General features: G+C 41.0%; 2 protein-coding genes across 4 annotated transcripts in view; one reads left to right on the plus strand and one right to left on the minus strand.

Moving 5' to 3' along the window:
* Nucleotides 1-283: 283 nt before the first annotated feature.
* dhrs7cb (dehydrogenase/reductase (SDR family) member 7Cb) lies at nucleotides 284-5,180 on the minus strand. The gene is made up of 8 exons (XM_004575936.4): nucleotides 4,974-5,180; nucleotides 3,989-4,045; nucleotides 3,741-3,897; nucleotides 3,544-3,656; nucleotides 2,565-2,775; nucleotides 2,382-2,474; nucleotides 1,892-2,053; nucleotides 284-1,772 (listed from the first exon to the last, which is right to left on the minus strand). Exons 3-8 carry the CDS (start codon nucleotides 3,892-3,894, stop codon nucleotides 1,564-1,566), a joined length of 942 nt encoding a protein of 313 aa, XP_004575993.1. The 5' UTR covers nucleotides 3,895-3,897; nucleotides 3,989-4,045; nucleotides 4,974-5,180; the 3' UTR covers nucleotides 284-1,563.
* A 425-nt stretch (nucleotides 5,181-5,605) lies between these two features.
* Nucleotides 5,606-16,369, plus strand: part of mprip (myosin phosphatase Rho interacting protein) — a 45,753-nt gene continuing 34,989 nt past the window's right edge. For 2 of the 3 annotated variants that reach the window (XM_012916257.4, XM_004575934.4), the window contains exons 1-3: nucleotides 5,606-6,653; nucleotides 13,357-13,434; nucleotides 13,621-13,686. In XM_012916257.4, coding sequence (XP_012771711.1) covers nucleotides 6,531-6,653; nucleotides 13,357-13,434; nucleotides 13,621-13,686 — 267 coding nt within the window. In that variant the 5' untranslated portion in view covers nucleotides 5,606-6,530. The remainder of the gene's footprint in view (nucleotides 6,654-13,356; nucleotides 13,435-13,620; nucleotides 13,687-16,369) is intronic. The other variant, XM_004575935.3, reaches the window with a different exon arrangement.

Raw genomic sequence — 16,369 nt, forward strand, 5'->3', positions numbered from 1 at the left:
TTCCATGAGAATACGGTCTGGTGGCATTTTCTAAAGATATATTAATGATCAGTGTAATTACCTGTTACCATGACTGCATGAAAAAGAAAAATAATAAAATGAAATAGGTTATATGATGAAAATCGCTTTACTCTTCTATCATTTCATGAATTTTGTGTGTGTAGCTCATGAACACCACCATCATGCATTATATTTTCTTATGGGAAGACTCATTTCTGGAAAAGGGCTTATCTGCTAATAGGATGAGATAGCCAATGTGCAAGATACAAGACAGGAAACATGGTGAGCTAAGACTAATATTTATTGCAATTATTCCATTTTCTCTTGGTTTTGTAATCATCAAAAGCGCTTCCTGCTTGACTTGCACTTAATCAGATCCATTTCCCTGCAGGCATCAGTACAGTTTCACTCTAATCTAATCTATACATGAAATTTAATGTCTAAATTAAGAGGAATAAACAGGCAGGCAACATAAGATACGGTGAAAAAGCACAACCCGTATAATTACAATAAATGAGGAACATTTGAGGTCATCCCAGGTCAGTGATTTGATTTGATATAATTTCATTTTCATCACAAGCTGTTGAGCAGTGAAGACAAAGAGCTGGATGCTTGCTGGTGGAGATGCGAGAGAGACTATATCTTATCAAAAATCAGCTTGTTGGCTTTCTAATTAAATGCTATCATGTTAGCCTTTCAAGCTTTATGAGATTAATGGGTTCACACCTTGTTTCCTCTGCCACAAATGGGCAAAAACATCCTGTGTCTAAAAGCAACTATTATGAATTCATTCATTTAGAAAGTCCTATTTTTCAGAAAGTTAAAAACAAAAATGGATTGATGAGTTGTGTTGAGCATTATCATTTGAAACTGAAGGGGCTTGTAGTACTTTTGTGTAAGATCAGTTGTACCACTAGATGGTGCAGTAAGTTAATGTAGCCATTATTTATAGGACAAAGAATTAAAGTGGCAGAAAAAAGAAATATTACAAGTTAACCCTTTAGCTCCTAAGGTATCATATTTAGTACAAGAGGTTTTGTGAGTTTTTTAAACTTCTTCATCATCAGTGTGATGACACCACTCCTCTGAAAAACTTAAACAATAAATTGCACAATATGTTTTTAAGCAATAAATTATGACAAAAAAATGTTGTATGTAGCAAATATGATACAAATTAAAACTTATATGTCAGGAGCTCCAATAAAAACTCCATTTCCCCCCCAAAAACGAGAATTTTCTGGTAATTGTTTCAAGGTTCATACTTTAAAAGGTTAAACAGCAGCACGTATCTCTATACAGCCACAGGTAAAACACTGCCCCCTGGTGATAGTCATTCATTTCTGCAGAGGGTAATTCCAAAAAGCACCTTTAAGGCCTCTATCGTTGCATCTTAAGGTGCTTTACTGGTCATTATTAACAATCTGTTCAGCATTATTATTACAAACCCATCTGGAATCCTCAGGATATAGTCCTTAATACATTTACTTAATTGGCATATCCCCCCCCAAAAAAAATAAGTGAGCTTTACTGCTCATCTCTTTCTCGCACACAATAGCCTTTCTTCTACTGCATCTGCTCAGCCAACACTGAGTCTTTCACTCCAGCAGCCAGCACAGCGAAGAGGAAGGGGGGGAAGAGGGAGCGCAGATGGAGAGCCACCCTGGGGATGGGGTGGACCAGCAGAACCTCCTTCCTCTTCCTGTTCACGGTTTGCATTATTTCATTGGCCAGGACCGACGGGCGCACACCGTGGGTGAGCTGTCTGGCAATAACTGCGAGAGGACAGATTTGTTTAGTTTTGCCTATGCACCACAATAACAGGAACATTTCATGCATTCATTCCATGAACCATTCAGTCACCTTAATGCTTCATTGCTACTGTTTTACTCACATTCAGCTACGGGGTTTGGTTTGGGAACAGGTTCCTCTACAGGCGGCGGTTCAGAAGCATTGATGAAGGTATGACTGATGGTGCTGACAATTATTCCATACTCTTCCACTTCAGCTCGCAGACAGTCAAAGAAGGCCTGCGCCGCATGCTTAGACGCGGCATCTGACAGGTATGAACACAAACACGCATAATGATACACTCACAAAAGAAGTGTGGCAAGCACGGAAGAAATCCACACATACCATACAGCATACTTTGTTCAATTGTTGCCTGTTTTGTCCTTTGACGCCATAGGTTGTACCTAGGCATACCTAACCATTAACTAGCAATTCCATATATGTTTAAATAATTAGGTAAAGATGATTTAAAATGGAATCACATATAAAAAGTAAAAATGTATTACTTGCAAAGATCTTGCTCACTGCTCTTGTTTTTATTCAGTGCTAAGTGTACTTCTAAAGAGTTGTAGTGACCTTTGCCGGGAACTCACATGAACTTCTGAATGGAACAGCCAGTCTGCCCTGGATGCTGTTGACCAGCACAATGTGGCCTGATCGTCTTGAAATCATCATTGGAAGAACACCTGCCGCATTTTTAAAAATATCATTCATAAGATCTTAATAATAACAAACTCAAAGAAATGCTACTGGATTTCTAAGAATGCCAACCCCACCTTTGGCTAGAGTGCTTGGGCCGAAGTAGTTAACATCCATGATATTTCTGTCCTGTTCCAAGGAGATACTCTGAACCGGCGCCTTCAGCTTCATACTGCTATTGCAGATCAGCACGTCCACACAACCATAACATTCAACCACCTCAGCAATCACGTCCTCCATACTGTCCATATCACTGAAGTCCAGAATTACCAACTTTGGGGCAAATGTCTGTCGATAAACAAGGGTTAGTTTAATTTGAACACGTGTGTAACTGATGGACAGCTATGTTTAGATAGACTGAAGCTGTTTTCCTCCTGCTTGGAGGTTTACAGGCTACTAAGCTAAGCTAATCACGAGCTTCATATTAGCGTTAAGATTTTCTTTTAGCTCCATTTTCACTTAACAAAATTTAGTATTCTATTCTTGGCTTCATATCAAATTAAAAAGCATTAGAAAGAGGTTATGAGGGTTAACTGAGCTTTTTGAGTAATTCTGTCACCATTCTGTCTTCAAAGATCAAGAACACAGTCCTTAATAAAAGAAAGGATATTCCAAGGATAGCAACCATAACTCTAAGCAGAAAGGTTTCAGCTTTGTGTCATACATATACTAGATTTCATCCCATAAACATCCATGTGCTTGGGCTTGTACATAGAAGGCATGTGGTGCACTACTTGCTGTCTGACATGATATCCTGCTATTGTGTTCTCCAGAGGAAGTGGTGACCTGTGAGGTGGTGAGTGAGCAGGATTACGGTAAAGACAAGGACAAAACCTGATATTCTGCTAATTAAGAAAACTGTAAAACTTGAAAAGCCAAGTTGGTGTCACATGTCAATTCCTGTCAGTTATTTTGGTAATTTGTTTTGGTATAGTAGGAGAAGGCTTTGCTGTGTGCTAAGGGTTATCACCTTATTGCAAAAGCTTCCTGCACATAATAACAGACATTAATTTTACTGAAACAGCCATATTAAAAGTTAACTGATAAATTCCTCACCTCTCTGGGGTCAGCATCAGTTGTCAAAGAGTCATACAGAGACTCCAGCTTATCCCAGCCAGTCCCACAAAGGATCAGTCTGGCCCCACCCTTGTGGAAGAGACGGGCACACTCTGGAAAAGAAGATTATGTTCATTAAATGTTGAGTTCAGATCAAAGTAAAATTAAAAAATAAAAACACAAGTTGGATCCCTTACCGGTCCCCACCCCAGACACAGCATCAGTGATCACCACCACTTTGTTTCGTACTAAGGACTTGGACATGAAGTGCAAAATCTCATTGTAGATGTAGTACACGCCTGCTGCCACAACGATCAGCAGGGGCAGCACTATCACCGAGGGGAGGCCCATGTTCTGTAGCAGAGAAAAAAGACCGGTCAGTGTGGGGAGAGTACTCATAAAAACTATAATATAATATCGTATAATATATGGTTTCAAAATATACCAGATGTTCTTTCTGATGAAACCTTCCCAGAAGTATGTACCCCCTCCTGATCTCCAACTGGAAATTTTTCACATGTTACGTAAATGTGATAACCATTATCCATAAACACTGAAAGAATAGTTAAAGCCTAACAGCATATCTGGAGTAACTAAGTGAAAAACCACATATATTTTCTTTTCTCTTTATTTTATTTAATTTTATTTATTTATTTTGCTGTTGTTATTTTACATACAAACTAATATGTTAAATAGAAATGTTGTACATTCGTATTTGTAGGTTAAATTTCTACCTTTAGACGGGCTAAGCTTGCTGTTTCACCCTGCTTCCAGTCTTAGTACTAAGCTGAGATAATCAGCTGTTGATCCAACTTATAATTTTGCACACATGTGAGGGTGGTGTTAGCAGTCTCTTCTAAACTGTAGCTGAAAAGCAGATCAGTATATACCCTATAATGACAAATGTCATTTGTACCTTCCCTATATTGAAAGACACTTTGAGACCAATATAGTAGGCACATTTGCTTTGAATGTGTTCTTCTGTTATAACTGTGTTAACTGTCCTGGGGTAACAGATTGCATTTGGAGGCCTTGCTACACACTTGCCATGTAAAGTGAGTTTATGGAGAACAGCTAAATATATTCTGGCCGTGATGCCGCCACAGAATTTTCTTGCACTATGTCACCTCCAGGATAGTGTCATAGGATACCCTAAGGGGGGCAGCCAGGGAGCCTCACATTTATAATGTAATATAATTTATAAATAAATTAAATAACCTTACTTTTCCTGCTTTACTTGAGGAAAACACATTAAGGAAACCCCTAAGCCATATTAAAACTGATGATCCAGAGATCCAATTCCCAGCTTAGCCCCATGTTTGGACTGACACACAATTGGAGGTTAAGTCAGCTTGTGAAGTGCATATCTATAGCAACCACACAACAGGCATGCACAAACCTATAATCTGTGTTATTATTGGTTCACTTACAGCGCTGACCAGGAGCTAATCCTTCAGCAAGACTGGCCGTTGATGTTTTCAGGGTTTAGTTAGGTAACCGAGGCCTTTCTCCTCCCTCAGTGTCCCTTGTCCATTCACACAGCTCTGTTCTCTGTGTGTCTGACTTGCTGCTGTCCACTGGAACCTACTGCTTATAATAGCCTCTGCTTGAGTCAGCCATTAATACACACATATGTGGCGCGCAGCATCTAAGGCATGTTTCCTTGTTGCCAGCCTGAGGGGATGGACGATAAGTGAGTGTGACTTGCACTTGGTCTTCAGAGAGTTTGCATTGTACTGCTGTTTCGAGGAAACACATTTTCCCAAATTATATATTATTCTGTTGTCAATTTTTTCAAATAGGGGAAAACAAAAACATCTATCAATACATATTTTGAACTGTGTGTTGTTGTTGTGTTGAGCTGGCAAAATTTGTACACAATTTACACAAATCAAGAAAAGAAAACGGGGTTTTCTCATTTGTTTTAAAGTGGTATTAATAGTGGTATTAATTCTATTTTTAATAAAGGATCACATTTGACATTCAATAACATAAGCATGACTATGCCTGCGCCCCCAAGTATAACTAAAACGTTTCATTTACTGTCTTCTTTCGGTGGGTGGCGGCAGTGAGCAGTTATCGCGAGAGCACGTAGAATTCCAGGCGCTTGTGTGTATTTGCGCTCTCTCTTCTGTCTTCTCCCCCCTTGCTCCGTTGGGAAAGAAGAAAATAAACCCAGTGCTGCTAACCAGGCTAGTTATGGAACCAAGCCCTAAGTACTCGTTTTGGCATCTGTGACTGCCCAAGAGGTGCTCGCCCTGCATACTGTGTTCCCACCTGGGAGGAAAGCACATGAAGCTTTTTGATTTTTTTGATCGAGTCTTTTTCTTTAAAAAGTTGAATACGCCAGCAAGGGAAGGATTTCATTAGCTAGCCTATCTGTGTGCGAGCTAACTGGGCTAGCTTAGCAAGGAGCACTGGATGAACTTCGCATGGACTGAGTGCTGCGAACGGGATAGTAGCCTCCTGTCTGACTGTGAGCCGCCTTTTGGATTGAGTCTTTCATATGGGAGTGCGTTGTTACTTAAATGACACTGTTTTCCCGGAGCTCGAAGGCCATAACTGTGTACAAATGTTGCTTTTGCGGCTCACACCATCACGTTATTGATCTGGATACCCATTGGAAAGCTAACAGGATATTAGCCACCTTCTTGCCGCTACGCTTTGTGGTTGCAGGCCATGGACTGAAAGGCATTCATCACTGAAGGATGAGAAGGCTGGCTTGATGGCAGCTAATTATTTATTGGGAGGCAGCAATTGGATACAGCTAAAGCGATAGAAGAAGCTTTGAACGTCGTCCCAGAACTGTTAAACTCTTGGTTTGGTCTTTCTTTTTTTTAGCTTGACAATGCATCGGTGTGCTGGGGCTTTTTTCAAGTTAGGATAAGAAGAGACGCACAAGAAAACAGCGAGATTCCACCTTCTGCGTTTCCCCACGGAAATTATTCATTTTTTAAAATATTATAATTATTAAGAGGTGAAATATAATGTCTACCGCTAAAGAAAATCCCTGTAGGAAATTCCAAGCAAACTTCTTCAACAAAAGTAAATGTCAGAACTGCTTCAAACCCCGGGAGCTGCACCTACTGACAGACCAGGATTTGACCCAGGTAAGAAAAAAGATCAGAAGGCTTAATGATTTAAAAGCTTATTCTGTCAAAGTGTTAAAATAACTAAAAAAAAATTTTTAAAAGAGAGATTTTACTGGTCGCTAATCAAGCTTTGAAGAATTGAGGTTGGCGGTGACAGGCTTGTTGCTATAAAGCTGTTATGTGTTATATTTAAACGACAAAAGGTTGGCACAGCCCTCTTGATGAGTCGAGCTGATTAACGATCACGTCAATAAAGAAACAGTTTTCTTGGCTTGTGATGCAACCAGTCTCCGAAAGACTTGCGAGACAGCATTGCAGTGTCTGCGTAGAGAAAGTCAAGGAGGTTTATTTTGGCTGAATCATAAGAACTCTTAGGATTTCTTTACTTCCTTAATATACAGACAGGTGAAAATCTAAAGGGGAAAAAAAGATTTTTTTTTAACGGTCACCTATCCGAGGGGCGCCAGGAGTCACTGAATAGATTTTTATTGTCACTGTTACAAGAATAGTATGAGTATGAAAATGCTTCATTTGTGCTATCTCGAGTACATCTCTGAAATGAAAAAATTAGGGAAAAAAAGTGTTAGACAGCCATGACCTTTATTAAAAGACTATTTGAAGGAATGTGTATTGGAAAAATTGTGTTTGACCAGAGACTTGGAGAATCGGTGCCTACACTGGGACTAACACCTCTTTTCCACGGTGGTTGTGAGCAGTAGTGTTGCTCAGTTATTTCAAAAACCATAATCACAATTATTTTGGTCAGTGATTGTACTTTTAACATTTACCGCCTTTGTGGTAAACATTAGTAAAGCATTTATTCAACTGCGATGACCTTAAACTTCAAGTACAGCCCAATTCAAATGAAAAGGAAGTAAGTTAAGAAAATAATTGGTGTATTTGCCAATTTAGCCAGTCTCACCAAGCCTTGGCTGCATGCCTCTTGAAAATCATAAAAGCCCCAAAAATGTAGTTCTGTCCTGATTACGCAGATTTATCATCTTTGGAAGTCGAAATCTCAGGTTAACCAAGCATTTGACCGATGGCTCAGCCTTAGTGAAGTGCAAGTTCTGCATTTGTCACGTTCCAGGACCAGGATGTGTTTGAGGACTGATTGTTAGGTTTAGTTAAAACAAGCTCTTAATTTTCACAAGAAGAGAATCATAGTGGACAGAAGTGAACAGAAGCATTTTACATTGATTTTTTTCTCTCTCTTCTCTTTGGGTCCACTGTGGTGAACCCACTACCTAGATTAACGTCCTGTGGAAACAATGATACAGTTCACACCACAGTGGAATAAAACTACAGAAATGCCAAAAAATCAACAACAACAAAAAACAACTCCTATATTCACTTGTTGCTTGTACGATACTTAAACATTACAGCTTCACAGCCCCACATGGGTATCATTGAATGGGATTGTGAAGTGAGGCTGCATTCAGTTGAGATCATGTCATGAGCGAGTTTTTTCAGTCCCTCGCGCTCAGATCAGTTTAGTCTCTGTTGTATACTGTAATTGATCCCAGATGATGAGGCCCAGATGGGCCCGTGAACGTGGCTTAAGAGCTGTAACAGCAACGTCAGCATCTTCTGTGCGAGTGTGTGGGGGGCATGCACTTGTTTTCTTTTTTTTAAAAAGAGTTTTTTGGATGTTAACTCTTACACCCCCAAGTCTGGATGGTTTGAGTAATGGTTACATCACTTCCTTTAATCTCCCTGTGACCTGGCCCGCACTCTCTCCCACAGGAACCAGAGAGTCTTACTTCTCTGGCATTCTAGAAATCAGTCTTTGCTCATCTCTGTTGTCCCAGTCGCCCATAAGCGACTGGGACAATGTCTCAGCTATTCAAACAGTTTACAGAGAGCTCAGTTGCATTAGTAAGGTTTGTGAGGATGCTTTCTGGACATTCTTACAACCAGTTAGCCCTCCGCACCAGACACCAGGTCATTACTGGCCTAAAGCTGTGTTATGTAACACCATTTAATCAGTGTTAAACTTCTGAGTCTTGTTCAGCAGGTCCAAGATGAGGGTTAGGAGTTATAAAATTGTTCCCAGTGTTGAGACACTGATCCAGGCAGAGACTGAGGGGATGAACTCAACAACCCAGAGAAAAGGAGGCTCCACTAAAGCTGCGTGATGCTGTTAAAACACCGTGACCAGCTGATTTGGCTAAGTGAATTTCAGTCCTAAATTAAATAAAGTTATTCAGAGCTCAAAAGCAGCTGAAGATTGCAGATTCAGCTTTGAAACACGCAGCCCGCATTGAAAAGTTATGCAAAGAGATGAGAGCCGAATGTCTGAAGGATAGTGTCCAGTATAAACAATCACTCGGTTCAGCGCTGTTGGAATAAAAGGTGGGTTGGGGGAGGAGTTTGCCTCAAATTCTTTTGTTACAGTCGGCATGCACCAAAGGAGTTTGTGTGCCCCGACAAGGTCCCCGTCTTTTGTCACAGCATTCAATCTGTGACTTTGTGCTCGCAGACTGGAGCTGGCGGTCTCTTCCCATTGGAGAAAACTGATCGTGTTTTCAGGGAGAGTTGGTGGGAGGCAAGACAGTGATGGAGCATGCAGTCAGGCGAAGGTTTACACACACGTGGGAGACCCGGAGAAAGACGAGCTGGGATGTGTTGGGACTTGAGGAGTGGGAGCAGGAGTCACAGGGAGAGAAAGGAAGTGCGGGGTTGGGAAATAGAGTAGAGCTCCCCACCGGCAGCTGCTCAACATCCCACTATTTGAGCTTATGAGCCAGCCTATAGGTTTAACATGTACCAAATGTTCCAACGCAGTTACTGACTGCAGGCTGCACTACACACCCAACGGGCTAGAGATCATATCCACGGCTCTGTGCCTGTCAGTTCTGTTCCAGTCTTTTGTGTGGAGGATCACTGCTGTGATAGTGGGATGGCTTTCACATGGGTCCCCTGGTGTCGCACCCAGCTGCGTTTGTTTTTGTCACCAACAAGCTGGGACAGTGAAAACAGCACCCCCGGCTAAATAAACGTACTTCTCAGAGTATCAGTTAGAACTACCACTCGATTCCTCTATCTGCATTTCAGTTGGAGGACACACTGCCTCAGTTCAAATTCAGCAAGATGCTTAGTGTTCTCTAAAGCTGCAGCAGCTTTTAGAGAACAGGATGTGCCGATCATTAGAGTATGATATGCATTTTGGTAGCTTCTGTTACTTGGCATTCCTCAAAACCAGCCGCTGCAAACATTTCTCGAAATTACGTCGGAGCAGACCACGAGATTTTCTGAGCGATGACTGACAAAGTCCAATTGTCCTGTATTGCAAAGGATGGCATGTGGAGGGTGTGTTTGCTTAATCTTGATTCTGTTCGACGAACTGGGAAAGTGGGGTACTTCCTGAATAACAGTTACTGTAAAATGACAGTTCCTGGGTCTTTTGGTGGATAAACCATGATTTCCACCTGTTTGTCAGGCCAGGCTTAAGTTGACCTGTGCCCGGTATCAGCACCAGGAAAAAGTTTTCATTTTTTAACAATGGTTACTGCTTTGTAAATTTTTACTTTTCCTCGTCTTTAAATTATGCTGTTGCTGTGTTAAGAATGAAGCAAAAATAATAATAAAATAAAGTGAATTGACTTTTTTCTTTTTGTTTTATTTAACTTGCTCCAGGCCATTGGACCAATGCAATATGTTGAGCCCTGAAAGTTACAAGCTTTAAGTAAATGTAAACTACTGTTAGCTGTTAGCTGTCTCAATAACCTAAAAAGGACGCTCAAATGGCAATGATATGTTTTCCTCTCATCCATTTTTTTTAATCCCTGTCGTCAGACTTTGTGGAGTTTGGAGTCTGTTTGTCTAGCTTTAGACTAAAATAAACGAACTAAAACTAGTTGGCAACCACCAATGCATCTCTCTTATGTTTTTTTTAATTTATTTTTCTCAACACCCTAATCAGAAAAAATCAGTACTGTGATATGCAGTCGAAGCCTTTTTGCTTTGTTAAAATATAACATGTGTGTATATATATATATATATATATATATATATATATATATATATATATATATATATATGGTGTCTTCTGTGGGGAAGCAGTGCTCGAAGAAACATTTAGAGAGCTTTTTAACGATAACCCATGTACCTTTGTGCAACAGTGATGGTGAAGCCAACATTCTGTCATCTGTGTCAGTGATTGCTCATTTTGCATGTCAGTGAAACTCATCACACAACACTGTGCAGTCAGTGATATAATTATGTTTATGCTGCCAAGCGGTGGCACAATTATAGAAATGATTAAAGGTTTGTCCAGGAAGTACTTTTAGGTCCTGTTAGACAGCAGTTCTGAGCAGAGAACAGAATGAATAGTTGCACAGCAGGAAAAGATGTCAGCACCTCTGTTGTGTGTTAAAAGTAAGTGATCACAGAGACTAAAGCCTAAGTTAAGCTGGATTTACAGCTGCAGACGGCTACCACGTGGGTTTTATTCTGTAGGTGAGAGCTGGATTCCCTGTGTTGTCACCAGTCCAAAGATAAACTGAAGTTCCTATCCTCATGTAGTATCTGGACAACCACTGCAGTCTAAGGGGGTAGTGACAAGTACTCCATGGGAGGCATGCTTCGTGACCATAGCTGTGCCTTAAACCCTCAATGCACTGCTACAAATGCAATGTTTACACTTTCCACATCCGTGTTGTTGCATGACAAGAATTTTGCGATCTCCTTGTGTACATGTCTGTATGTGCAAACAAATCAACGCTGGTCATGTGAATGAATAGAACCACATTAGGAGTGTCTAACTGTATGAAGATCTGAGCTCTTGACCCCAGATTTGACCTGTATCACACCTACCCATGCTAAATATCCTTTATACTGGGTTCAGCCCACCAAAACTCAACTAAGTGGCATGCCAAGGCAAGTTGAACGAGGCACGTATGGATTTATGGTAGGCATGCAGTGACATGGAGGAGAATTGGAATAACACACTAGCAGTTGGATGCATTTACTTTCCAGAAAAATCTTTTTAGGTTGGGTTCTTTTGAGGAGGTGGGAGAGTGAGTGCTTGTATGCGAGACGCTTGTTAATGAATAACGTGTAAAGCACAGAGACCGTGTGACACAGAGTTTATGCTTGTCATTGCTGCGCTTGAGCCAGCATTTATGATGTCACTTTTGGCCCGGAGTGTGGCGAACCAGAGATGGTCTTGATCTGCTCTTCAGCCAATCGATTGGTTGCAGGACGGAGGGGTGTAAGAGCCGCACCTTTTCTCTGGGTGAACTAAATCTGCTACAGTTCACGCTCCATGCCTTTTTAGTCAACATGAAAATAGTATTACACGTAGAAAGCTAATAGTTGCAGCATATTAAATCATTTAAATTTTTTGTACTGAAATCATAGTGGCAGACTCCGAGCCAACTAGAATGAACCAAATTCTTCTGATGATGAAATTCTGAGGAATGCAGCTAGTGGTGTCGTTGATAATAAGTTTAATGTTGTTCCACAACTTGTTGGTTGCACCCAATATACACAAGTAGGGATGGGTATCGTTTAGGTTTTATCCGATACCGGTGCCAAACCGGTACTTTTGAAACGGTGCCGGTGCTTAAACGGTGCTCAAACCGGTGCTTAAAGAATGGAGAACACAAAATTGGGCCAAAAACTCATGTTCAGCTGTTTTGTTTTGTTTTTTGGTAAAAAGATAACAATGTTAGCCTTTTCTGCAGCTATGGGGCATATATGGTATCATTCTTGGCTGGAAGCAGTGCTTAAACACTGGAAAAAACACAAACTTTGTCCAAAAACCTCTCATGTTTAATTGTTTTCCACTTTTTCTTTGGTCATTTTAGCCTTTTTGGCCAGGGTGAAGGGAGTATCTGCCATCAAACAAGAAGACAGCCGCATGTAGCTATGATGATGTTTGCTAGTTCACCTTACATGCATTAATGTAATAACGTGGTTAGCCTACTCAACGTAAATTACACACGAACAACATGAAGCTACTCACACAGAGAAGAACGGCTGCTGCTGCCATCATCATCCGTCATCATTTCTGCTTCACCGGCAGGGCTAGGGGCCAGGACTCTCCTCTTCGGGTTTTTAGGGGATGTTGCAAACTCCGGGTCCGATAACAGGCACCACACCCGCAGTAGATGTGCACAGTGTGAGGTCTCGCAGCAAGCTATCAAATACGGCGCATTTCTCGGCTTTTAAAAAAAACGCTATGCGTCGCCAGGTGTTTCATCAGATTGTAGCTGATGCGAATTCCCAACCCTTATCCTTAGTTGGGCTTTACATACACGATACACAAATAATTTTTTTCAGTATTCAAATGCATAAAACGACAGGTGATAAAGCTGGCTTCACATCCAGCTTCATCTCAGTTTAGTTGTTGCTACTAGCAGACAAAAAACTGCGATCACATTTGGTGTTTATATGGAAGTTCTGTCCATCTTTTTCATTGAGGTACTTTTCAGTCAAACACGCCATCAGTCAGTTTGTCATATGAATCTCATCTACTGTGGTCACATGGGTTTAAAGAGGCACTGAAGCATGTCATCATATTGAGCTGATTACATTAAAAGACACGCAAAGCGGTTTTGTGTATAAAATGCAATGCATGAAGAGAGGCAACATCCAAAAAACCCCAAAAAACCTTCTCCCTCTCCTTCCCATCGCCTTTATTTCCCACTCTTTTCCAGTTTTAATGATTACCTTAATTGCTGTTTTGTTTTTTTCTTCCTCTTTCTTTTTACAGGCCAAACCTATTTATGGTGGATGGCTGTGCTTGGCTCCTGAAGGAACTGACTTTGACAATCCTATGCAGAGATCTCGGGTAAGGGCATTTGTTGTAGTCCTGCATGTTGCTCTATAAAATGTTCGTACAATGTACTGTATGGACATTAATGCTTGCATATCTACTTCCAGTTACCAAAAATGCCCTGAAAGAGGAGTACTGAGTATGATGCCTCTAAGTCGATACAATTGAGGCTAGCCACTAATACCTAATTTCTTCTCACAGAAATGGCAACGGAGATTTTTTGTGCTGTACGAACATGGCTGTCTGCGCTTTGCCCTGGACGAATCGGTGAGTAAAGGATGTTTTTTTTCTGCATTCCGTTCTGTATGGGCGTGGAAGCCAGGCTGTGAAGGTGAAAATCAAAATTGTTTTAGATCTTAAAGTTCAGGGCATAGCAGGTGTCCATGTCTGCGTGTTGTAGTTGTACAGTTTAGGGGTAGTGCAATTTCTTGGTATGTGTGATTCCTACTTCAAAAGACACTGAAAAAGTCAGCTTGCTGTGACTGAGGCTTTGCTGCTGAATCAGTTTTCACTGAGTTTCACTCGACCCATCAGGGCTTTCACTAACACTGTCACTCTCTTTCTTTAGAGGAGCATTTCCTACAATAACTGTTGATCTTACTTGATTATACTCTTGTGTGATGTTTATACAGATGTTTTGGAAACTGCTCATTAAGGCTTTGCAATATGGTTAAAAACAACCCTCCTATATCAGTATACTTAAGAGACATGTGACATTTAACCTGATTATATGTCAGGACATAAAAAAGTTTATAAAGACCGACGTGAGCTATGTAGAAAGTGGTGCAGATGTGAAGGTGATGTGCTAGCTAGAAGATGACTTTGTTGGCATTTGTGGATGACACTGTCTCTGCTGCAACTGTGTGGGAAGCTGCGGCTGGCAACAGTGATTATGTTACTGAAATCAACCATAAACTGTCTAGACAGACCCGAGATTCAGTATAACAGTTATTCAGATGTTGTGCACAGTGTTTGATGCCACAGAAAATGAAAAACTGTGCTTCTCCTCTACTAAGCTACAAGACTGGCTAAAATAAAGGCACTTGAGCCAAATTTGGTATTGTGTTTGTCAGTTTACCTGGGTATTTGGCTGCACAGCGTAAAAGATTTTGGGGTATGCAACCTGACCGGGATAACAGTAAGGTGAAAAGTTGGCTTGAACAGGATGGAGAGTAAGAGTGGAGCTCACGTTGATGAGGAAACAGGTGGGGGGGAAGCAGCATAAAAGCACAGATGGTGGCTGTAGGGGAACGTTTTTAAAACTGTTTCCCCTCACCAAGCTAAAAAAAACAACTTTGTTTTTTACTTAGAAACTTGGAGGAATTATATATTATAATTGCACCACGAAGCAAAAAGCAACAGCAGTGCATACAACAAACATAAGCTACCCACAGACCAGCTGATTTTAACACAGCTGCAAAGGCAACTTGTTATTGGTTAGCAGTTGAGAAATGTTAAAGCGTGAAACATTTAAATGCAAGCAGAAAGAGTTCTAATCATTTACAGGAACAATGGAAAACTCTAAAAGATTCTTAAATCAATCAGTCAATATTTGTATGGATGGTTTTTCACTTCATCCAATAAATTGTGCTCAGTTTAGACCCCATGCTTGCTTGTGTGTGTATAATGACTCTGATGCATGTTGTGGATAAAGCATGCAGTTAGTAAGCACTTCATATGGTTTGTTGCTGCGTAGTCAAAAGTAATGCAGCTACTAAAATCATGTGATGTGGCTTAATGATTTCTGACTCCCACATTTCCAATTTTAGACGTTCTCCTAGGAAGTTTTCTTGCTTCGCTTGCTTCTGCTGTGCAGCAGAAACATTTAGTGTTTTATTGTTTGTAGCGTGTTCTCAGTTCTGTCTGGGAATGTGGTCTTGATACTGAAGGTTGATTAAAAACACTTAGCAGTGCTGAAAATCTCAAACCGCATTAGAAACTTTCCTCACTAGTTCACAGAGGAGCGAATAGAACTGAATCATTTCATTGAAATAAGTAAAGGTGCATGTTTAATGTTGTGGAGACTTTGAGTTAAACATTTACTCTCTATAGCTTTTTTCCAAGCTATAGAGAGTAAAAGGCTGGGAAGTGTCTCCTGCCCGCTCTGAGCCTGCGCCTTGTGCTAGTGTAGCGCCAGGGGAATGCGACACGGGTGACCAAACCCATACCAGCCGATCAGGCTGGAGATTAGGCTGCTTGTGAGTAAACACTGGGGGCCGCACACTACCAACCAGCCTGCCGGAAACACAGAGAGTGACTTTCTCATGTATCCTGTAGAAATCATAGGTCACACGAGTGTTTACCTTTGCCTTTCATCTTTCTTTTTGTGAGTGAGCAGGACAGTGAGGGGGAGGGAGATGAGCTGACTTTACATCAGCACATGGTGAATCTCTTTTCTGTTGCCAGTGATGACAATGGGAGGAAATGTGGTGCTTGTGAGCGTGCGTGTGCACGTTTCCACTGTGTAATGTGTTTCCAGCGACACCCAGGCTGGTGTGCAGTTGTTTTCCTCTCATTGTAACAGGGATTCCAAAACTGTCTGCCTCATTGTCTTTTGGTCTTTTCATCTGCTCCACAAGGCAGGAAAAGTGGGTCAGGGAAGTGGCCGCTTTGTGCTCTAGACCCCTGAAGATAGGAACTCTCCAAGCCCTCGGAGCTTATGACAACCGTTACTGTTTTCAAACTCATCAGGCTCATGGTTGTTTACAGAGTAGCTCAAGCCACCAATGGAGGGTTGAAATGATGTGATTGAGGTTGACATTTATTCCTGTTTCTCTGACTTTCTCTGGCCTTGTTGTATCAGAGATTTAGATGAGCCACTCCTACTCGCTCTTTGTCTTTAACTGTTTTGATGGCATTCTCTACACTTTTATTGTCGCATGAAGGGAAAACGACACATTTGGAACCTTATTTTATAGCTTTGCTATCGAGATGCTTCAGAAGGGTTCGG

This window comes from Maylandia zebra, linkage group LG8 (genome assembly GCF_041146795.1).
Source record: "Maylandia zebra isolate NMK-2024a linkage group LG8, Mzebra_GT3a, whole genome shotgun sequence".
Classification (NCBI taxonomy): domain Eukaryota; kingdom Metazoa; phylum Chordata; class Actinopteri; order Cichliformes; family Cichlidae; genus Maylandia; species Maylandia zebra.